Below are 25,717 nucleotides of genomic sequence, written 5' to 3'. Positions count from 1 at the left end.
GACAGAGGAGACGGCTCACGTCTCAAGGATAAGAGGGGCTGTAGGAGGTTATCTATGTGCAGGTACTCTTGCGGTTAGATATTGTGGGCATTTTATTTTTTTTACACTTTTTACACTTTTCTGATTCCTAATCAGAATCAGAATTTTTTTATTTTACAATACAAGCAAAATATTACCAAAATATTGAACCAGAAGTTCAAATATTTATGAAAATTATTTATACACTAAGTTATTAACAACTATGATTTATAAATGACTTATGCTTTGCAAGGCTAAAAAGCAATGATATGGCTAGAGGCATGTGTTGGACATGTACACTTTACAAGAGCAAATCAAAATAATCTAGATTTACGTTGGTGTATGTATATACTATACATGTGTTGCACATGCTTATTTTACACTGGCGGTAGGAATTGTTGGTGGTGCAGGAGCATCAGTGCAGTGTGTGTGTGTGTGTGTGTGTGTGTGTGTGTGTGTGTGTGTGTTGGGCTGTGGTGGGGGGAGTAGAAGTCCCAAAGTCAGTGAGAGAATAAATAGGGGGACCAGGGGGCCCACTGAGTCTCGAGGATGTCACCATCTAAACAGGAAGGGAAACCAGGAGCACACTGCGCATCTCCACAGGATGTCCTCTCAAACTGACCTCATAAAAAAAACAGAAAAACAGTGAATAGAAGCAAGCAGAGCGTAAACATCAGATAGTGGGTTGAGGCACCAGTAACCGGCTAAATAAATGGTATAATAAAACGCTTCTCCCAGTGGTAGCGTTCTGAAGGGTTAGCCTGCAGACCACGGTCACTATGTTTTAAAATTTAAATATACAGTGCATCAACCCTTATCATCAATTCCACTCATCAAAGCGTGTACGCAATACCCCTCCCCCTCGAAACATATTTTGAGTGCACATCTGCCTTAAGAGGAGCTGCAGGTAAGACTGAAGAGCTCTAATTTGAGCATAATTTGTCAGTAATGTCACAGCCACCCGTCAGCTATCAGGGAATGAAATGTGCTGTAAGATGATGTGTTCCAGATGACTGCGGGCCCACCTCTGTACGAGACTCTGTATAGCTTTACGGCACACCTAACCTGCGGGCATGGGGAGAGTGGAGCCTCTTAAAGCGGCATTGACCTCTGAGCTAAATAACCGGAGGTTGCAGCGCAGTGCATCTGTTCAGCGGTAAACACGAGTCGCTCCAACACAGACCTGAGGGAAATCTAAATGGAAATTACATACGTGCACACACATATACACATATACAAACATACATGCTCTTACACAGACACACACATGCCCAGGTACATGTATTTAATTGCTATGCTGGACATGCTTTCATTAACGACATAGTTTTGGTTTGACGCCCGTCTGCTGTCATTCTTGGCCACAGCCACACGGCCCTTCACAGACTGAGCAAAGGGTCTTCGGGGAGTAGGGATGGATTTCTTATTTTATTTCAGATTAAATGAAAAAGGATCAATTTTGGTGAGGGTCCAGCTCCATGACCTGATGAGTTCTTCACAATACATCAGCTTCATAAAACTGATCCTCAGTGGAAAGGTTTGTGAGATTCAACAGAAAAAAAACATTCAAATCAGAGACAGAGGCTGTGTATGCAAGTTATAATCAACTAAAATCAAAGGCTAGCCACAGGAAAGGTTAAGTTTGTTTGAGAAGTAGAATGCATATGTATTCTCATCTGCATAACAAGATTTCAATTCCAGTTAAAAGTAATACCTGTTGCAATGTTTGGATATTCTCTCACTGAACAAAGAAATACCTCATAGGTTTTGTTCACGCATTGCCAAGTTCTTTATTATTTCTTCAGTAAACACTTTGATTACAAAATGTTGTTTTCAATATGAAAACATTTCATATGGAAAATACAATACTTCACTAATAAAATCACAAACAGCAAATAAAGAAGGCAATAAGATTACAACATCATCTATGCATACATAACATCGCTGTCAATTGTGAGTCAACGGTCATAAACACAGAGGCTGTGCTTTTGAATTCATTCCATTTATAAGGAACGCTACTGGCAGCCAGACCGACATGCTTTCGTTTTTTTCTTGTTTCTGCGCCTTTCTGAAACCCCTCAATGAATAAATAATATTCTATTTTCCATTCATTCTCAGTCCCCGCATCAATCTGCTCAGCTGTCACCCCCGAACCCGGGCGTGCCACTGGGATAAGTGCTGGGCCCGCGCTAACGTTAACGTTAACGTTAACTGCCTGGCCCCGTCTCTCACTGCAGAAGACACAGAAAAATAAATAGAATCACCTCAACTTAATGCATCCAACAGAGAAAAGATGGGACAACCCAAGGCAAGTCCCCCTCAAATCGACTGCAAACCAACGAGCCGTCATTTCTATCCAAGAAACCAAGACCCAGGAAACCTGTCATCACCGTGCTGTGTGGAAACAGAACCTTTCCTCCACAGTTTGGTGTCTTTTCTTCCCACTAACTAGTTTGAGCATCCGTACATTGGATACCCATGATGTCTCTTTGAGTAACACATAAGATACAGATTGGATATCACATCTACGAAGAATCATCCCTCAGCTTACTAGTTGAGAGAATGTGCAGAAAAGAACACTCCAAAATCTATTGTTGTATGTAAGAGAGAACTGCTTTATGCGAATGTTGTGAGGAATCGTGGCCGGCGTCATTGTCTCTGCTCCCTCGGGAAAAAACCCCTGAAGGAGTTGGACCTAGGGCACCATAGGTCCACTTTGTGGAAACTAAAGCAGGAACAAATTACATACAAAGGATGTCAATGGACCACTTATTACATGCATGTTTCGCAGCACTCTCTTATATTAGCAACTAGAGAATGTGAAGTAGATGACATACCATTTTGAACATGCCACGATTAGAGGTTCGCTGCCTCCGTCAGTGAGTTGCAGCCATAGAGGCTATAGTTAGAGGCTGCAACTTGCCTCGAAAATGTCACCTCTGCTCGCTTCTCCGTCTCTTCCCGTCTCCATCAGATTTAACGGTTTAGCTTTGACATTTCCAGCCAAAGGGCTCTGGCACTCTGCACCTTAATGCCTGATGTGATATCTAATGTGTGACTTAACGTAACATGTATCTCATGGGTATCCATGTCCGAATGCTCAGACATCCACCAACATGAAAGAGGGTCCATAATAACGACCATATATTGCCAAGAACCTTCGGGGGTCTGTCCCACCTTGGAGCCACCAGGTGTGGGGGTTCCTAGCCACCAGTATGTATATCCCAGCTCCTGTGTACCTTCTCCCCATGCAATCTCCCCCCCCCCCCCCCCCCCCCGGTAGGACCATTTAGCCACAAACATATTAGCATAGCAATTATAGCAATTAGCGCTCAGCACAGCGAACTGATTACATGGGGGTGGGGGGGTAGAGGAGCTGGGTTGGGCGAGGCCAGGGGAGTGAAAGGCTGCCTTTGATTTAAGGATGCAAGTCTCAAATCACAAATACTGGTTAATATCAAAGCTCTGATGGCAGACAAGCTCAAATCTGGTTTCCTGTTTTACCATAGTGTGTTCAAGTCAACACTGTTTAGATGTACCAATGTAACACTGTAGAAATACACTTAATGAATTCCACTTCTGAGATCTGTATGTACTGGGGCAAATCAGTTTCTTTGGTAGAAAATCTCTGTAACGAACTCCATTCCTTGCAGTATGGAAGAAGTTGCTATAGCATGAGTAGGACTGTGTGATCCGATGCCGTTTCCTTTTGTCTCGCTTACTCGAGGCACGGGTAAGTCGATTGGTGCGCCCGTGGGCTTGGAAAATCAGTGGAAGTGTTGGAAGTGTGGGGAAAGGGAACCTGTGCCTTTTGTCTTCATAAACACACCAGCCACCCTGTTGTACGATGAAGAAAGCCATTTAAATACTTGAATAATCGGACTTGCAAATTGTGGAGGCCGTTGTGGCTGAGGGCTGCTAGGTGATATTCTTGTGCAATCAAGGCTTGATTGTGATGCTAGTTGCGTAGGGAGTGACTTCGTCATGGTGGACGATCAACAACCAACAGACCAACTGCCAGAAAGAAGAAAGGGAAAGTCAATATTTATCACCAAGGTGGAATTTCATCGACACGATATGTGCCGGCGAATGCAATTCCGACGTCACCATTGAAGCAGGTGCTGGGATACAATGGTGCTGGGATACACACACATACATTCAATACAATACAAGTGTGATACAATTTGAATTCAGTAGGTCCACTAGTGTTAGCCTTGGACTCAGCAGCCAGCAGGAATACAAAGTGGGAGATATATACAGTGTGGGTATTGTCTTGACCCAAATGTTTAGCTTTTATATGAGGTAAAGTACATACTATACCCGTAATTGGAAATATATAATCCAACACTTACTGCACCTTGAACCAGTGTGAATAAGGGACGATTTCAGTTATCACTTGTATAACAACAACTGATTCCTTTTAATCATGAGTGCAGAGCAACCATAGCGACTCAATGCATAATTAAAGCCCTAATTCATGTGGAAGGTAAACAACTTCTGTTATTCCCACAGGTTCTCGATTAACACAATGCTGTCAATCATGCTCATGTTGCCTTGACATCGACGTGACTGACGATTTCTTAATATTTGGGAAAACGGTGACAGAGGTATGTTTATTTTTACCTTACCCTACCGTATCCTATCTTAACCCCCCTGAACTCATCACATCATATCATATCATATCTCATATGGTTTCCAGCTATTATGCCAGCATAATAGATAATAGATAATAAAATCAATAATAGAATAAATTTGCAGACAATTAACCTCGCGTCTGAAGCATCTAAAGTCATTCCCAGTTGAATGTGTTATGTGTGTGAAGTAGGTGTTGTGTATGTGTGTATGTGTATGTGTATGTGTATGCGTATGCGTGTGTGTGTGTGTGTGTGTGTGTGTGTGCAGAGGTCATTACCATCACAGCCAACACCAGCCATAAAAATGATTGGTCAAATCCACTTCCACCCGCCACCCCCCAAACACACACTATTTCATTCTCCATCTCCACATCACTAATTTATTCCCACGGAGGTCACCCCCCTCCACTCTGTCCTCGTCTCTCCATCCTGGACTCTATTTCCCTCCATTGGCTTGCCCGTCAACTACCATCCAGCTCTGACCTAGTGTGTCATTATTCTACCGCCTCACCACCACTTTGGCTCAACATAATTCCCTCCGCTGATGTCTATCATCTTTCTGTCATTGAGGAAAAACATGAAAGGCTCTGGGTAATATCAGCATGGCTTTCGAGTCAACCAACACACGTCCAACCACCACCTCCATTAACCACCGCTGTACGGTGTGGAAAGACTGCGCTCTGAACTGAAAGGGGGATTGAGTTATTGCATGAGTTTGCTAGACAGGCTATTAACAGACCAAGCTCAATCATAGATTGAGCTTGGTCTGGGAAGGCTGCTGTCATTTTCTTCAGCACAAGAGGTGTGATCAATGGGCGTAGTTCAAACAACTCTGTATGCAATTGGCTGCTTGCTGTCGCTTCCCTGTTGTCATTGTGTTAAACCAGCCAATAGTTCACCAGGGGGAAAAGCCGGCTTGGTGATTGGCTCCTGCAAAAGCGTATCGGAAGCAGAAAGAAATGTATTGCTCCACTCCAGACCCTGCTGCAGGGCGAATTCAAATCGCCGACAGAACGGGGGTACCCAGTCTATGAGTTTGCAGCAAAGTGCTGGATGCTAGGTGGACCGTTCTAGCCACAAGCGCTTGGAATTAATTTGGCAAACTACAACCAGTTTCCAACAAGGTATAACTCATGAAACATGTATTTGAGTTTTAGAAATGAACTCTGACGTTGCGTTGGTGTCAGAGCATCAAAGAAGCTGTGATCTGTTTGGACGCTCGCCAAGAGGTCATCATCAACCAGCAATAAAGTCGAAATTGTATAAACATTTATTATTTTCTGTTTCTATTCTAATGTTAAAATGAACATTTCCTGGTGTGAACTGCCAAGGTGAATAGGACTGGCTTGGGGATATCAATGTTGATGCTTTTGATCTCAGTCATCTCTTGCCGGGTCATGATTCAGTGGTCTGCTCTTCTGAAATAACAGCCTGTAGAATGCGATAACTACGCAACAAAAACATATTCAACAAAACCATGTAATAATATATCTTACCATTCAAACCCTTTTTGAATTAAACTTTCACCTTGGAAAACCCTTTTTGAATTAAACCTTGGAAATGATCATCTTCACAGGTAGAGCATTTCATCAATGGACTATTGACGCATGACTATGCATGGCATTGGTAGACACTTTGTAGCATGGTGAGCACACACCATTGTAAGTAGTGTGAAAGCGTTGGGAAAGTGCTGTGAAAGACGGTGCATCACAGCATCGTGTGTCACTTCAGGACCATGAGAGCGGCCCATTTCATAGAAATTGTTCCTTTATCAAGTGTTTTTGTTCAAGTCCCAGGCGGCGCTGTGGAGGTGTCTGCCCAGAGAGGGATGACATTTTGCCCTTGCTCATCCTTCAGGGGAAGGATCTTCACACTATTCTTCTCATACTCCTCCTCCTTGGACAAATAAATACCTCATAGGTTTGTTCACGCATTGCCAAGTTCTTTATTATTTCTTCAGTAAACACTTTGATTGGAAAATTTTGTGTTTTCAATATGAAAACAACATTTTATACGTTCATTCCTCCTTCCATTGCAACACACACACATACATTCAATACAATACAATATCCAAACAAACAGCAAATGGTGCACAGCACAGCCACTTCTGCACATTATTACATATTACACACACACACACACGATGATTGATCCTGAAGAGTTCTGAAGAAGAGAGGAAAGAGGGGAGAGAGAATGATTAAGGAGGAGGAAGGGGAGATGAGAAGGAGAGCACGAGGAAGGGGAGAGGAGAGACAGACTAAATGATAAGTACCGGAGAAGTACCGGAAGCACAAAAAGACTTGTGTCCAGACGAATGCATGAAACTACAGAGACAACATAGTCTGCATGAAGTGTGTGTGTGTGTGTGTGTGTGTGTGTGTGTGTGTGTGTGTGTGTGTGTGTGTGTGTGTGTGTGTGTGCGTGTGTTTGTGTGTGTGTGTATGTAATGTGCCCACTCTTCTGTGTCCTGAGTATTTACGACAGCCTGTCAACACATATTTAACCTTCCCTTTCTCTCCATGACAAAACAAAGCCTCCCAAAACTAACAGGGCTGATAAGGTTAGCCTTAAACCCTTCTTTCTCTCCCCATCTATCAATTTCAAACCTCGCGCCTTTGCCTCTCTCTTCTCTCTTTCCCCGGATCTGTTTCAGTGTGTTCCCAAATGTCACGATGAATCTATTCTGCGTCTGAGAGAGCATTCGTGAAGGAAACAAGGTAGTGTGGGTGAAACAGTCTACAGTGGTTTGGGTCGTTCCACTCCCAGCTGAAAGGTTGTTCTCGATTCAAACTCCACTGCCTGTGGTTCAACCTGTATGTGCCCCTGAGCAAGATGCCCTGACCTCCTTCATTAAATGCATCAGCTGTGTTGTCTAACCAACATATATCTATCTCTTGTTTATACATGAGTGTTCATGCCATTGTCAAAGACTAATTTCCATTTTATGTAAAGTTTGATGGACATTAAAGAAGTCTAAGTCTAATATGCATAGATGTTAGACTGGGTAGCCCCACCCATTCTGCCGGCGATTTGTTATAGTTTCTAAGCAAACTACACACATGGTTTGCCTTTGAATTCTATGAACAGATACTCTGCTTCTCACCTTGACTGAAAGGTATGTTTTTTGTTGATTGAGTTTTCTGTAAAAAAACGAAAAAACTTAAATTATCTGCGGGCCTCACTGAGTGAGGATGCGGGCCGCATCACTTTATTATACAGGATCTTACCCTACTTTACCAACGTACACAAAGGACACAAAGTTATTTCCAGTAACTAAACTCTGGCTGGAATATTTCTTGGCAGTAAAGGCTGCATAAGACTTTCTTCTCGCAGCTATGGTTGACTGGAACTGGATAATTGGGTCACCAAAGTTTCCCCAACCCAGTCGCAATGACAGGAGATGAGCACCAAAGGCCAGCTGAACTCCAGAACGAAGACTAAGGTTCCTTGGCATTGTGTCATAAGTGAAAGCATAAGTCAAAACAATTTGAGACAAACTTTAATTAAGCCTCAAGGAATAATACAGCCAGTTATAGTGCAACAAGGAGTTTCCTGTTTTGACGTTTGGCGGTTTGCAACCTTTCTCTTGAGTTTATGATTTCGGTTCGGTCCGGATCCAAAATGTTTGCGTGTGTTTTGTTTTTAAACAGAAGGACCCATGAGAAATTGGAAGGCTGCGTAGATGGCTGTTTTCCAACACGCAGACTGATTGAATCCCATTGAGAAGGATTTGTGTGATTTCACCAACAGATGTTGCCTCATCTGTGGGACAACTTCTGAGATATGCTGCTATTTATACATCCGCACACTCATAAATCATCAGTTATTGCACGTATACCAATAGCTGGTTATTTAATCCAACCCTGAAGGGGATAGTTTGAAGTGGTCTGTGTGGGCAATGGATTTAGTCTAACAGCGTCAATAGACAATTTACATATGCATGTACAAAATTGCCTTCACACACGCTCCCCACACGCATTGCAGTTATGATTCATGAGTTTGTAGGATCAGGTATGACGCAAATGTGTGCCTTCTTCTGATGATAAAACACACCTGCCCCCCGCCAAGTGTGTAGGTTTGATCCCACAAGTGTGTGTGTGTGTGTGTGCGTGAGACAGGGAGAGTGAGCAGTTGTGTGTGCGTTTGAGGATTTGTTTGTGAGTATGAGAAAGCTTGTGTTTGCCCATTTGTGTGTATGTGAGTGAATGCGTGTGGAAGTATGTGTGTGTGTGTGTGTGTGTGTGTGTGTGTGTGTGTGTGTGTGTGTGTGTGTGTGAGAGAGAGAGAGAGAGAGACAGAGAGAAAGACAGAGGGATGAAAAGAAGAGGTAGCCCTGAGAACACTTAACAGCAGGACTTTGGAGGATAAACACAGGAAGGCGAGAGATAGGGAAAGAGAGATAGAGAGAGAAATAGAGAGACCCAGACATAGATAAGAGAGAGAGAGAGAGAGAGAGTGGGAGAGAGATGGTCCGATATGGCCTAGATGAAATATTTACCCAACAAAAGATGGCGGGTTTATCCAATGCTGAAAAATGGATGAGCTGGCCCTCCAACTGGCCCCCGATCCAGACAAGCCATAACTCTGCCATCCATTATTAATGTCTAACGCTGTGCGGGGAAGGATCTGCTAATATCGCAATTTGTTGGGCAGGGCTGGGTTTTAAAAACAGTGGCTTTATATTCTGTTCTTATCGAGAATCACTTTCTCGTGGTTCAGACTGTGGTTCTTTTCTGTTGTGGTTCTTTTCTTTTCTGATAATTAAGTAGCAATTTTGGTATACTTGATATACTTCAAGATAATAAAGTACTTTGTTATTCACTGCAGGAAAACACAATCACAGTGTAAAATGAGTCGAATTCATGAGAACCATTAGACTCACTCCAAACACAATTTAATCAAAAATTAGGTGGGGTGCACTAAAATACTTCTAACCTTTCCCTGGCCCACCATGTTAAAGGTCATGTATGAACACATGAGGGTATATGAGATAGTAACAGTATTTTTTTGTAACAGCACTTGTACAGAGAAAAAAATGTAAGCTTCTGTTGAAAGTCCTACTATATTCACTTGACAAAATTATTAACTATACAAATTAAGCGACGTACCTTTGGTGTGTGATTTATACAGCGACTCTGAACTCTCTCCAGTTGCTTATTAGTAACTTTGGCTGTGAAGCTCTTATTGGAGTTGTTCCATTATTGATTTTTCTCAGCCTCTCCTGGAAGTAGTTGTTGTTCAAATGTTCTGCTAAACAACTGATAACGTAAATCAAGGCTGTGATACAGCATACACCCGACCCCTGGTCGCCCGTTTTGTATGAACACCATCTTTCCTAATCCTTATCTGTCACATCATCTCTTTTCCCGTTTCTTACATTTGATCCTCTCTCTCTTTAGACTTATTTTACAAGTCAAATAAGATACAACATGAGATGAGAAATACTAATACTATCACAAAATACTAGCAGGAATTTTTTACAATATAATACAAATTGAAATGTAAAAAGTAGTACTATAATACTCGATAATGTGGTCTTGGTCAGGTTAGGGTTGAGTTTATAGTGCGACTTCCTGGGACTAGTCCATAGAATGTCTAGCCATCTCCATAGATAATATTGACAGTATATGACACTATACATTGGTGACCCTGATACATAAATAGCTAAGTGCCTCAGGTGTCCAGTATAATCTACAATATTGAAACTGTTGATTCTTATATATTATGCCATTATACTCAAGAGGCTAAAGTGTTTAAAATGCTATGTGTCGCGTACTCAGTGTTGGGAAGGTTGTTAAAAAAAATACAAACTAAAAAAGAGGTCCCGCTGTGCAATAATCATCAATGTCCACATTTTCTGGGGTAATGTGCAGTGTGTGTCTCTCTATCACTCTCTCTATCTTTTTCTCTCTCTCTCTCTACTTTGTTTCTCTTTCCTTTCTCTCCCTTTGTCTCCCTCTCTCAACTCTCTCTTTCCTCTCGTTGTCCTTCTTTCCTCTCTCTGCTTTTCTTTCTCTTTGGTCTCTCTCTCCACTTGTTTCCCTGTGTCCCCTCTCTCTCCCTCTCTCTCCTCTTGATTCCCTTCCCTCTCTCTCCCTCTTTTTCTTCCCTCTTCCACTCTTTCCCCTCTCCGCTTCTGTTTCCCTGTCATCCTGTTTCCTGCCTCGCTCCCTCTTTCCTCTCCTACTCCTTCTCTCATTTACTTTTTTCTCTCCATTTCTGTCCCTCCAATGTTGTTTCCCTTTGTCTTTCTGTTTTTCCGTTTTCTCTCTCTCTTTGTCCTGATGTGGTACGCCCAGCAGATATGTCTCTCTCTCCGTCTATGTACTCCCCCTTGGCTGAAAAGTTGCAGGAGAGATAGGGATGTCTGTCATCGCGTGCCTGTGGGCTGCACAAGTGATTCATGCACTGTGCAAGGTATCACGCAAGGCTGTGCATGCTCCTCCTTTCCTGTCCTCCACCAATCAGAAGATTAGGGGAGACAAGACGGGCGGCAGTGTCTCTCTGCTCTGCCGCTCACCAAGACGGAATAGCAGAGAGAGACAGAGACAGAAAGAGAGAGGGGGACCGATAGCGAGAGAGACAGATAGAGACCAACAGAGAGCGAAAGGGAGACAGAGACAGTGAGCCAGAGAGAGAGAGAGTCTGACAGAGAGACAGAGACAGAGAAACACAGAGAGAGAGAAACAGGGAGATAGAGGCAGAGAATGAGACAGATGCAAATACACACAAACGCATGCTTGTATTCAGACACACACATCTCACATACAGAGAGAGAGAGAGACAGAGTGAGACATAGAGAAAGAACACAAAGAGAAACCCCCACACACACATATGTTCCTTCAGACACACATACACACACACACACACACACACACACACACACAAGCTCATTAACACAAACACACAACCACACACAGTCATAAGAGACACAAATAGATGCATGAATACGAGCATGAATGAAGCTGAAGTCCCTATTAAATTATACATTAAGAGTCTGTTAAGATTTAATTTGGGTTTCAAACCAGTGGGATTTACTTTCATGGCTGCCGTCCATTATATAACGATCTGCAATATTTCAGTATATCGAGAAGCTGCCTGTAACGACACCATCACCCCCATCAAAACACTTGGAGCATCTCATTTCTGCTTACTGTCGCTCCCACAGTTGGAAAAACACAAAAGGTAGAACATAACTCCCTTTGTGAAGTGGGAGCTGACAACAAGCAGTTGAAACGTCGGGCTGCCATGGAGTCGCAAACCGTTTCCCCCGAGAAAGGCCCCGCTGTGAGGCATGTCTCCCCCAAGTTCCCCGGCAAACACAAGCTGTTCCACCATAAGATGGCGCCGCGTTCAGTCCAAGTTTGACTTGATTGTCAATAAAATAAGATAAGACTTTATTAATCCGAGGAAGGGAAATGCCAGGGCTACAGCAGCATAACGTCCAAAGCACACGGCTGTGACAAGACACAAAACAAGGGGTTTGGAATTGTCCCATCCCAAATAGACTTAAGACTTAGGAGGGAGGGACAACACAGGGAAAACACAGCCACCCTCAATTTGTGCTCTGTTGGCTTTTGACATAAAAGGAAATGCAAATCAAACAAGAGAATGTAAGAATACAGATGAGTAGGTAAGTGAAATAACAACAATATATACACACCTTTATAGTATTTACATGGTCACCAGACGATAACGTAGCATTAAAGGTGCCAATGTGGTTAACAAGCAAAGAAGAAATGAGTAGAAATCCTTCCAGAAAACATTAGTCAAACAAACGCTCTGTGTTCCAATTGGAACAGGAGACAATCACAACAAAAGACTCTGTTCTGGGAACATCAGAACCTGACCCATTGTGAGCACTGTTGTACATTCACACATAATAACGCTACACATTCACACTCAAAACTGTAAAAAATAAAGTGACGTTTGCCTCACAGTCCTTCCCTTTGACAGCGGGCCCCAAAGTTGTGTTCCCTGAAGATTGTTTGACTCATGAAACGCATACTTTCAAGAAGCGGTACGGTCCGTGGCGGAATTAGCACGCGGTTTGGAGATAGTGGGGGTAATTACCAGCGGGGAAAGCAGCTAAAATGACATTCTCACCACCTCTCGCCTTCCCGCGCTCCCTCTAAGAGGATTAGCCGTGTGACAAAACCGCCTGTGCTAATAGGTTAATCCCCAAGCCCCCCTACGCCCCCACAGCCAGCCCCCCTCCCACTGTCAATGTCCCTTCAACCCCCCTCCCCCCCCCCCCATGCCCACCCCCTGCCCCACCCCCACGCTATGTTCGTAGCCTACGGGCGCCACTCACGTCCCCGCTTTTATCAACGCGCTGCTTTTCATCTTCCCTCCCTTCGTCTTCTTTCCCTTGCTCACGGTCGGCTTTTCTCTTTTTATTCTCTCTTGCTTTTCTTCCTTTATGTCTCTGGCTTTGGAATTTGGTTCCTGTAACTCTGGTACAATTCCTTCCCCCCCCCCATCTTCCTTTTCTTTCTCTCTCTCTCTCTTGGCCACGTTTTTCCATTTTCTGTCGTCTTTGATTCATCCCGTGGCGTGCAGGAGTTGACTTGAGGGCAGGGTCGGGGGTCATTGGAATGACATGCAGGAACGAGTTAATTGCTAAAGCCTATCGAATGTGTGATGGATGTGCTGGTATTTAGTTGTGGCACATGTGTCGAAAGACACACACGTACAGATGAACAAGCACACACACACACACACACACACACACACACACACACACACGTGCGCGCACACACACACACACACGCTTTCATGCACCGATCAATTATACTTGTAAGTCAGTTTCCTATAGCTTCTATTATTAACCTTTCTCCCTCTGTCTTCAAGAACCAATCCTTGAACTTGTTGCTGGTATTGGGGAATCTCCCTTATGGAATATGGTGTAATAAATCTGCCCTCAGGGAGATCAGGTGGTCCATACATGTTTGCTAAAGATAACTACTATTCTTCTACAAGCAGTCGAAACATCCACTCACTTGTCTGTTTATTTGATTCCTGTTGGTCAAATCCTGTATGGCTGCATCATAGTGTCTGAGGGTCTTTTGTTAAATGTGTTTCATTCCAGACCTTGAAGTACAGACCTTGAAAGGGTAATGGAGTCATTTAGCTAACAATAAATAACATGTAACAGCTCTTCTTACACTAGAACTACGTGCAATGGGCAATTCCACCTTCTGCTCATGACTGGCAAATGCATGAAATGAGAGGGCTACTGAATTTACCAGTAGCTCCTGGTGGGAAAACAAATATGATTTTTGAGTTGCAAGTTAACATCCCTTTTGCCCGCCATCTTCCCATTTGTCCCAGATTTACATGTGCAGCGAATAAATGAATAATGAAGCGTGATTGCATCCTTATAAAGACATGATCCTGAACCTACCGGATCACCACACAACCATGACACACGCAGTCATGCACGCACAAATGTTAACAGATATAAATGTATGCTCAAGGCCATGGTACTACCTTCCCAGATAACATTTAATCAATCAAGTCATCCTTCTTATGGTCTGCTTTCCACATAGCTCTCCCTCTTTAACATGACCTCACACACACACACACACACACACACACACGTTTACGACTCTTTCACTCCGCTCACGTTCTCTGAGAAATTCCAACGGTGTCCCTCCCATTACCACTCTTCATCTTAATCTCCTCATCTTAATAATTTACATAATGCATCACACACACACACACACACACACACACACACACACACACACACACACACACACACACACACACACACACACACACACACACACACACACACACAGACTCTGATGTGGAATGCCTGCGGAATGAGTGACAACTCATTGAAACCACATTCAGAGATTATTTTAAATAACTGCTTGGCAGTTGAGTAACTGTGACTTTACTTTAACTGTGCCTCTTCAAGGCAGGTTTATATTCTATCTGTAACAGTCCCTTTCTAATGGTCTCTCTATTGTAACCATCTAAAAGTCTCCATTCTATTCTAACTATTATTAACAAGTGCTAGACTAGACTAGGCATTTTATTTTCAAAGGGAGTTGACTCCCAAATGAATACGACAAACTAAAACAACAGCTAGTTAAAAAGCTTTTTCCTGTTCTCAGGGGGAGGTCAGCTATAATGAGTGTTTAACGACACAACGCACAATATGATCATTAGAATGCATCAGGAGGCATACATAAAATAGTTATAGGCCTATTGTGTTATATTGCATCACTTTGGTAAATTAGCGCACATTGGGTGTAAACACTGCTGCCGATTATCACCATCCTATGCATCGCCTCTGTTTCGGTACGAGGGTAATCCGTTTCCATGGAGCTTCTGTTCATTTGTGTTCGCATGCGGGTTTTTATTTTTTATTGGTTGTGTTTGGTTGATTTGACATCCAGAGGTTCATCTGTTCTCTGATGTATAAAGCAGATCTCATCCTCCCTGCCTCGAACTAACTCCTCTTCGTCTCGGAGGGAAAGCGAACACTGCAGCGCGTGTCAAGAGATGTCAATCAACCTTCCACACACACGTCATCACATGGCACGGCCCGCTTTGATCGATACGTTCAAAGCGATATTCGTAATACAAGCGCAGTCGTCACTGGGGGCGAGCGGGCCGGGTTTTGAGCTCCGACTCAGTGTGTGCGTACATCACTACTTAATGAAGCCGAGAGACTGTTCTCATGGCAGAACGGAAAACCAAACATCACTCGAAGATGGGTTTGCATTGTAGATTGCTCTTACAGATGGGCGATTGCACGCTTAACTTCTTATTGTCTGGTGACCTGGTCCCTGTAACACTCTGATATGCTACACAGGATAGGATTGTATCTAACAGCTTGCCATAGTAAAGCACACATTTTGCTTATACGGAACACTGGAGTCACATATATACTTATGAAACTGTGCCACATGGCACACATTACAGTCCCAGTGTTTCCCCCAGGAAATGTCTTAGTCAAGATGTAACTGAGAGTCAAAGGTAAAAAGGTAAAAAAAACATTAAAAAAAAAACAACGCCTGAGCGAGGAGGCACGGCGCATAGCGGCGTGGCGAACATTTTGGGGGTATTTTGCTCAAAGATGCCAATCCGCACTAATGAAATAAACAACTGTTTATTTGAATACAAATGGATCTTCTTATTTGTGGCACAGCTGACAAGAAGCATTTGCTTATCCTGCGTGGCTGTATATACAACCACCAGATGCCTCCGTTTCAATTCCATTTAAAAAGCTTTATTGGCACGACTATTGTTGTAAACAGTATTACCAATGCATTATTTATCTATAATTTTTGTACCTGATGGAAGTACGTTTTCTTTCCCTACGAGAGTTTTGTACTTTGTTTATGCATAGTAATAATAATAAAATATATACTATATATATATATATATATATATATATATATATATATATATATTTTTTTTTTTTTTTCAATACATTGGTAGTCAAGGCAGGGCCCTAGTGTTGTTAAGGCGGCCACCTTAACCATACAGTGCTGGGGGAAACACTGAGTCCCCTGCTGATTTTGAGCGTCGCTGCGACACACATGTGGATTGTGCTTATTGAAACTGAAATGAAGAGCTGTTTCCAGGGAAGACAATTTAGTTTGAAAGGTGGGGTCATCGGGTGTGTCCTTTATATTAAGGGTATTTCGGCTGAACAGGCTGCAGTCAGGGTCAGCAGGGGATGTTGGGAAACGTGAGGGAAATCTTCCTGAATGCTTGGCCTTTGATGAGCCTAAGAAGCAAAGCAGCGTATTACAGCTAACTCTACCTGCCGATTCCTGTTCCTCAACCCACCGCCAAGCTGGAGGCAACCTTATGCCGTTGGTTTCTGCTCATTGTGGAAGACCTTTTCTGCAGAAAGATACAGCCAGAAGGTTTATATATATATATATATATATATATAATATATATAAACAAGACAGAAACTGACAGAGCATTCAATTGGAAACCCGACACTCACCACCACAAGTGTGACGAGTGGACTATGAAGGACTCATGGCAGTAAAAAGACGCATTGTTGCTGAATGATCTCAGTGATAAGAGGGAGAAGGCGAGAGCAGACGCTGGCTTTTTATCAACAGGGGTCAAGTGCAAAGTGTCTAGCCGGAGGGAACGGATTGCAACCTGAAAAGTCTTTCACAAGGTTCCTTTGTGAATGGAATTTGTTTACTTGCTGGTTTATATTAATACAGTCTCAATTATTTTCAGCATTGGAAGGACAGGGTCTAAGCAGTTCCATGCCTTCCTCTACGCCCGTATCCTTAGTGGAATTACAGATGGTTCAAACAAGATATTTATAGCTTACCTTCAATGCCATGGACTACCATTGTTGTTCCAAAGCACATTATTTTTGTGAGCGGAGCACTGAGCAGAGTAGTTAGTCATTGAGGATAGACTTTTATCAAAGGCCATCCAGAGAAGAACATACAGGTGATTAAAGAGCAGTGAGTTAAGCCATCTTACTCTACAGCACAGATATTGATTGTTTGAAACAAGAACCTTTCGCCTGGGAGTCAAACCACCAAAACACCGCACTATCTTGTCCCTGACATGTAAGACTAAGCTGTTTATGGGTCAATGACTGAAAAACAGTTTTCATCTAAATATTTTCTTTTTATATTGGTCCAAAGCGACTTACTATCATTTATGAACACACCAACAGCGGAGTCAACGATGAAAGAGGTTGAGGTGTCTTGCTCAGGGACACCCCACTCAGCTGGGAGGAACCGGGGATTGAACTACCAACCTTCCGGTTCAAAGCTATCTCAATGTGTTTGTTTGTTGTAAATGTGCTTATGTGTTTATGAATGCCAAAGTGTTTTTAGTGCATGCATGCAGACATGTGTCATGCATGCATCAAGGGTGTGTGTGTGTGTGTGCGTGTGTGTGTGTATCCCCGTCAACTCCAGAGTGTGGAACTGCGGCCCGAGATGACCCCATCTCTTCATTTAAATCGTGTGCACTTCCCAGGATTAACCACGGCTGGGTCAGAGCGTCTTACGGGTCGACCTCGACAACCCTATAAGATTCCTTCTGATAAAAAGACAACTGTGGCCTTGTCTCTGCTGCTTCCCACACTCTCCATGCCACTGGATTAGCGCCACTCATCTCAGATGTAGAAGATGATGATGGGCTGATTTAACAAGTCATTTAACTTGCAGCTGATTCAAGTCATGATAGTCCCGATATGGAGAGGAGGTGGGGAGTGATAGGTGTGGCAAGGACCTTTTCTTAAGAGAACATTGGAAGAGAACATGAGAGAACATTGCAGAAATATCAATCTTGAACGCGGGTCATTCAGGTAAAGACAGCCAATCACACAGACCCTATTATATACACCGCAACCATCACACACACGGACACGCTCAACCCTGGGAGCAAATACACACAACTGAGCTTCCAACCGACACGCACAACAAGAGCACACACAAGAGCACAAGAGCGCAACACAGAGAGAGAGAGAGAGAGAGAAAGAGAAAGTGATGACCTCATTCTTTGTACATGGATTGTGTCCAATGAACAAAGTAACGGTTGGCGAACGCACCCCGTGGAGCACATATAATGGCAAGATGACGCCACGCCGGTGGCAACGCAATGAGGCATTTTCATCACCAAGAATCCCCCCCTCGTCTCTGCCTGTACTTGGTGGTTGGTGGATCTTCTCAGACAAATACATATTAATTATTTAGGGGTGTTGACGAGCAGCCGTGTAATTGACTTAGCGGCAGAAGCTAATTCAGCCGTTAGCCCCATGTAATCCTGTCGCCTGGTGTCTCCTCCATGACACGGCGGCATCCGTTCAACACGGTGCAGGAGAACTGGCAGGGCGCCCCGTGTCAGAGGTTGGGGGGGGGGGTCTATTGCTGTCGGTGAGCAGAGGGGGGGGGGGGGGGGGGGTCAAAGTTCAGGAACAGCCAGTTAACAAGCCATCCGAAGTCTGTTCATTGTAATTAGTAAAGAGAAGCTGGGTAACCCAGGGGCTCGGGACGTTCGACTCCCGGGCTGACAGGGGACCTTGGTTCGATGTTCGCAGCCAGAACTAGAGGCGTACTTAAAGCAAGAAGCCCTGACCCCTGACTGCTCCTCTATGACTTAAAGAGACTTAAAGAGATTTCACCCCTACATCCACCTATACATTATATACATGACTTTATAAAACGGGTGGCTTAAATCAAGCGATCTGATTGGTTCCCAACTGTTGTATATTGAGCGTATACACACAGCTATGATGCCCGTTCAGTTTACGGAGTTCAGTATCACTCCGCGACTAACTCTAACTGTTGTTTCTCTAACTGTTGTTTATTTATATATAAAAGCAATAGCATAGTTCACTGAAGCCTAAAAAACATGTTGATTGATGGAGAGGGTGGAAATGTTGCAAAGCAATAGGCACACAGTGCCAGAGTGAACTCGATAGTAGGCTAAATTGCCGGTGAACCAAGCTACCGTCTCTACCCTTCTCTCTGAAGGACGCTACAGTGTGTTGCATAGCAACCGTCGTACACTTTGCCGGCAGCCAGGAGGGACTACTTTTTTGTATTTGTTAAAAGAAATGCTTTTCCGACTTTCTAGCTTTTTCAAAATTGAGGGTGTCTATGACTTTCATTTCGCCATACTTACGTAACCGTTTTATAAAAGCAATAGATCACTTCAGTCAGTGGTATACGTTCATTATACCACAGTTAAGGGGGTCGCCGTCCCTCCGCTGCGTGTCGGGATGGACAACGCCCCTTAACTGTGGTATAATGACCGTATACCACAGCCTGTCGTGATCTATTGCTTAAATATACGCTATACAAAGAAGAAACCTTCACCCTGTTGGTAACGTTGACAACAATGATGATACTACTTTTATCTTGGCGGCTGGTGTTATTGGTTTTCTGCACGCATCGTGTCACGTGTGGTGGAATCATTCCACTACATCTGTCTGAGGTAAGCCAATAGATAGGCTCCCTTGGGCGAACCAGAAGGGGTATAGTGTTGCAGTTTCCACCATTCAACTAATTCCCTTATTCTCTCTCTCTCTCTCCCTCTCCCTCTCTCTCTCTCTCTCTCTCTCTCCCTCTCTCCCTCTTTCCCTCTCTCCCTCTCTCTCTCCCTCTCTCTTATGTTGATTTAGGTTTTGACATTACTACAACTATCTCTCATCACAAAATGGCATAGTATCGCAAGCATGAAATCCCATGATGCATTATGTAACAAGCCCTCTATGTGTCTGTCTATCCATCTATTCTCCACTCGTTATGACAGCCAAAATGTATTTTAGTTATGTGGTCATAGTCATAAAAGACAGTGTGACTTCATGTGACACTCACGTGACCTTCCCTGAGGTGAAGGTCGCCCTCGAAGACGTCACCACAAACGTACAAATAAAAATAAAAAATAATAAAGTAGCTCATAACACACACACACAAACACACATACACACAGACACACACACACCACACACACACACACAAACCTCCACAGCGACAAGATCAGTTAGAAGTTAACACAATCCTGTAACCATAGCTGTGGCACTCTATCATATCAACTGGGGAACGGCGTAGCTTTCTTTTGACCAAAGGTCAAATCAAATATCCACCCTCACACAGTTTCAAAACGACTGCACACTTCAGTTTATTACTGCAATGCTTCTGCAACTCTGTCTGAATTGACTTAATTCATTCATGTCTTCTCCTCTTGATTATATTAGCATTGGGGGCGCGGTACACTACCATCTAGCATCTCAGCCCAGTATCCATCCTGATCCATCCTGAACAATGAGAATGGAGATTTTTTTAGTACTCTCTGCATAGTCTTAAACAATCTTAAACAGAGAATTTGGTGACGGAAGGATATTCCCACAGGAATAATAAAGTTTGCCGAAATGCTTCTGAAGTCAATAATAATGCATGTGTACAACTCTCGAGTGGGAGAAAGAGTTCTATTTTCGTTTTTATATAGTGGTTTTGGTTGATCTATGTGGATAAATTATATATATATATATATATATATATATATATATATATATATATGTGGTTCATGGATGGTTTCAGCAGACTCACCTGCAGTGACGGACTGGGAGCAAAAAACGGCCCGGGCATTTGCGCATTATGACCGGCCGCGGGTGTAATTGTTGGAGGGGGGGGGGGGGGGGGGGGGGTGGTTGGTCGCGAGGTTGGTTGCGCGCGGACACAATTGTTGAGGGGGGGGGGGGGGGGGTTGGCAAACGGCCCACGAGAAGCCGCGGCCCTTCTGGCATCTGCCCAAATGCCAGACCGTCCAGTCCGTCACTGCTCACCTGGCCCGAGTCAGACTGGCTGTGGTTGTATAGTCTTTTTTGCTAAGGAAGGTTCCTAACAGCCTGAAATGACCCAGAAGCAACCAAGTCATTATAAGAGCTGTTTGAATTCTCTAAATGCGGAAACCGTGGAATTGAAAGTGGTATTTTTCCCCTCGTTGTCCACGTTCATACTGCCTGCATGAAATAACACTGTAAGAAAGCCTTGGACATTGTACCTTAGATGTGCTCTTAGGTGTCCATCTTCGGAACATTGTAGTGTCATCACGGCAGAGCCTCGTCCATAACATCCGCCCTCGCATAATACATACTGGTGCAGTAGGATTCACTCAGCACCACGACTATTTCACCTCAGCCACTGATTCGACTTTGGGGCTGGGTGAGGCTTCACACTTGGGGTGCATAGACAATCAATGCACACAGGATGGACCAGCCGTCGCCGCACACTCAAGAAGAGCTCTGACATGACAGCAAAGAACACCTGGTCCGACTGGAACAATTCTACCGAGCCCTTCTCACATAGTAGTAGTTGACCGCTGCCCCCCTCAATGGCCTGGGGCAGGGGTCAACTACTACAATAAAGAATGATTCAATATTAATATAAAAAACTAATCGGTTCAGAAATGTTAACGTTCCGGTGGATTTATCCAGAAAAGTCGCAGCTCCCCCATTTACTTGTATTTGTTTCCTTTCCAATATGGCGGCAACCTTGACGTATCACAGCAACAGGTTCAAGCAGTCAATGCAGCATCTATGTATATGTGTCTATGCCTGCCGACCTCTGACCGTGTCAGCTCCCTGTGCTTCCCCTACCGTCCATGTGCGTATCGCATCTTGTGGACGCGTTGCATTCATTTCTGAGGACGTGCGTCACCAACCGTCAGAACCGACGCAGGTTCCATGAGGCAGTCATCGTGCGCACACAAATGCCTAGTTATATCAGGTACATCTGCTGCTTCAGAACACTCGCCAATAGCAACGGTTTCCATGGCAGTACTACCATTCAGATTGACTGGCACTGCTTCTGATGGCAACATTTCTCATGAAAACATCAAGCTTTTATAACATTCAGTGGTTGTGTTTTCCTTTATAGTTTGAGCTGAGGATTTTAGTGGATTTGTTTTCTTTGATGAGCATTTTGCCAAATGCCAACTGTATTTGTAAATATAAACACTACATATACCTCGAGTCGATTCATTAAAAGTAAGATGGTATCTTTCATTTCCCTTACTGCTATTCATTTTTGACCAAGGTAAACTAAGTTGAATTAAGTATGGTTTCATGCTGAATGCATGAAAACACACTATGTTCTATTCAGGATTTCAGGGGTTTAGTCACTTTCCCCCCCTGCTACTAAAAGCCCTAATGGATGGCTGACTTACTTTCAACTTGAAGGACGGAGTGTGTGGTGACTCCTTAGCAACTGCTCATCTCCTTAGCAACAGAGTTCTCCCCTGATGTGGGGTTTCAGCCCTGAGACGGTCATGCAACTCAAACACCACAAGGAATGGGCCAATTAAGTGAAAAGCAATAATTATGAGCTAGCAAAGTAATAATCCTTTCATTAATCTACCCTTCATCCATCCGTCATCTCAAGCTATTTTATTTATTAGAAGTATATTTATGGCGTAGGAGTTAAACCTTTCCTTGTTCTTGAAGACTTAACTGCTCCCATTGCACATCTAATGAAATGCTGCTTTTTTAAGTTATTTATGTTGGCTATGATTTTGAGAATATCTCTGCATCTTCAAAGTAAAAGCCCTCATCCATTTTGAGTCCATGTATATGTGTGTTTAGTTCGGCCCGGATTCATCCCTCTCAACACAGAAGAGGTGCATTTCCGCTGCGGCTCTCCAGTCACAGCTATTAACTTTAATACATGTATTTAATTAACCATTGATTTTTCTCCCTTCTCCCTATTTTTCTCTCTCCCCCTCCTCTCAAGCATCACTTCGGCCTCTTCATCAGTGCGTTCCGTCGGGGTGTACGGACGTAGACCCTTCCCTCCCATATACAACTTTCACATCTCTCCTCTCTGCCAATATCTCCTTGGTGCTAAGTTCTGCTCCCAGCTAATATTCCATTTGGATTCCAAACAAGGGATCAAGTGAAACCGGAAGAGGGCCTCTGAGTTCCCCTCTATAACACTACATTAACCGCCAGTTACTACTGTAGTGTTTTATATTAACTGATCGTTTACTTCTCCCTCTCGTAACTCCTCTCTCCCCTGCCTGCTCCCCTCTGCCAGGGAGATCTAAATGTTCCCCTTTTGCCCATCACGTTCTGGGCGGATAAACGAGGAACCAGAAACTGTATTTTCCTCACAACTAGGGTAATTGCTTTCGGTGGTAATTGCTTCCGATACAGCGTGGTTGAGCTCTGGGTGCACAACAACACACCACCCATGTGAACTTGTAGACGTTTAAAACATTAAAGTGGGCCACCCGTGTTTATATACAACGGTAAACAAGAGAAAGAACATGGTGGTTTGTGCATGGGAACTCAGTGGTAGGAGTGTCTCTGAGGTTCTGATAGCAGTGGGAAAGTAGCTGTTGGATCAACTAGCGATCTAAAGCTAGTCGACACATGATACATATGGTTGCTATGAAACTGTGCAACTTTGAGGGCAATCATTTTTCGATGCAAATAGAAGCATGGATGAAAAAAGCAAAGCTAACAAATTAAATAAATATATACGAATCAAAAGATCAAAAGATCTTTAAAATCGTTTCATTCTTTTTACTAATTAGAGATTAAAAGTTCAATTATTTCAATCTCTTGTCTTGATAACTGCATTCTTCTGTATGCTTTTTTTTTTTTTAATCATCCCGGTAAACACACTTGTGCCCCTCAAAGTATTAAACACACTTGTGCCCCTCAAAGTACCTGGTTGGGAATCAGTGAACAAACTCAATAAATATCCTGTCTATAAAACGATTTCTTTCACATGATATGCTGTGAAAGAGTCATGATGGAGAGATCGTGATGGACGAAAATGCACCTTGAAAAAGCCACAGACCCACACACACACACACACACACACACACACACACACACACACACACACACACACACACACACACACACACACACAGAGTTATAAATGTCATGGCCGTTTACTTGAGGGTGTACCTAGCAGTAACTATCTCCTAATGGTGGAAAATCCATTTCTCCACACAGCCAGCTCCTTCTTCATATGAATCTGCCTACAGCCTCCACACACACACACACACACACACACACACACACACACACACACACACACACACACACACACACACACACACACACACACACAGCACTTTAACATACATACACACACACACACACAAAACACAACACACACAATTTTTTTTCAATTTTCACACACAAAAAACAGCTTGTGTGAATACAGCTTTTATATACACCCACAGGCACATACCGTTTCCACACACACACACACACACACAGCTTTTATTGATGCACACAGGTACCTAGTTTCCACACACACACACACACACACACACACACACACACACACACACACACACACACACACACACACACACACACACACACACAGCTTTTATTCATATTCTACACACTATTATTATCCCCTCCTCTCCCTTCACACACACAAACACACACAAACACACACACACGCACAGACACACACACACAGCCATCGCTCCCCATTGATCTCGGGAGCAAAGCGAGAAAAACTTTAATGGCCTCGTCCTGCTCCTCCTGTCTCCCAGCAGGAATCGATGGAAGGTTCAACCTCAGTGTATAATGTCCCTATTTACACAGGCAGACGCTACTGTGAGGAGATGGTAACTAGTCATACAGGTAGACGCTACAGTGAGGAGACAGAAACTATTTACACAGGTAGATGCTACAGTGAGGAGATGGAAACTATTTACACAGGTAGACTCTACAATGTATAGATGATAACTAGTTATACAGGTAGACACTACAGTATGAGATAATAACTAGTTAGACGTTATAGTGACGCCTATTTCAGTGGACATTAGTGTACAGCTGTTTACTTTAATGCAAAATGCAATCAACAAGTCACCAACAAGGTGATGTACTTGCCTAGCCTGACATTGCCAGACCAATTCACAAATTGGTCAGGTTCATTCATTATCAACTTGGGCACCTACAACCAAACAGAGCTAGAAACGTGTGACACATCAGCGGCAGCTGTCTTGATTGTTTATTAAATCCCTCAACGGCACTCGTGTAGGCCGTTCATGTCTTTGTATAGAAATCCAATATTAGATAAACAGTTCTGATTGGCCCTTGTGTACTAGATTGGCTGGAATTCTGTCTGAATATGGGGAGACATACTGTCTGAGTATGCCAGAGACAACAAAACATTAGCTTGAAGATTAATCTGGTTCCTAGGCTACTTTGCTATCTCTTCTTTGGCACAATTGAGGGACTTCAAGGGCCCTAGTTAGACGGTCTAAAACGCAGACGTCAAGGCGCAAAGTCAAAGTACTTTGTGGGCGGTTCTACGGCGCTGTTGCTATTATGACGGCGAGATAAATGAGCTTTGCGCCCGGCGCAAATCTAAAATGGGTTGGGCTGAAACCTGTAGGTGTGTTTTGGGCGTAACGTGCAATAAACCAATGAGAGTTCCACCTGCCATCCCCTTTAAGACCCAGCGCATTTGACTTGGCGAGTTGATATTTTGACAGCGCGTTTGCAGTCTCCGCTGAGACAGATGCATGACCACATGAATTTCAAACTTCAAATGGCTCAGTTTATGGCCAAATAA

The 25,717-nt window shown here is 43.5% G+C and overlaps 1 protein-coding gene across 1 annotated transcript in view; it reads left to right on the top strand.

The window, feature by feature from the left end:
- The window catches only part of LOC311340577 (uncharacterized protein), a gene marked incomplete at both ends in the record, with an annotated part of 33,324 nt that extends 9,049 nt beyond the window's left edge, over positions 1-24,275 (top strand). Inside the window, 3 exons of the mRNA XM_084465435.1 lie at positions 14,356-14,463; positions 23,970-24,048; positions 24,165-24,275. Of these exons, the coding sequence (XP_084321561.1) occupies positions 14,356-14,463; positions 23,970-24,048; positions 24,165-24,275 (298 nt within the window). The remainder of the gene's footprint in view (positions 1-14,355; positions 14,464-23,969; positions 24,049-24,164) is intronic.
- Between the last annotated feature and the right edge of the window lie 1,442 nt (positions 24,276-25,717).

Source organism: Micromesistius poutassou (assembly GCF_964030765.1).
Source record: "Micromesistius poutassou genome assembly, chromosome: 3".
In the NCBI taxonomy this organism is placed as follows: Eukaryota; Metazoa; Chordata; class Actinopteri; order Gadiformes; family Gadidae; genus Micromesistius; species Micromesistius poutassou.
Note: the sequence above shows the minus strand (reverse complement) of the source record. Positions and strands in the feature narration are given on the sequence as shown.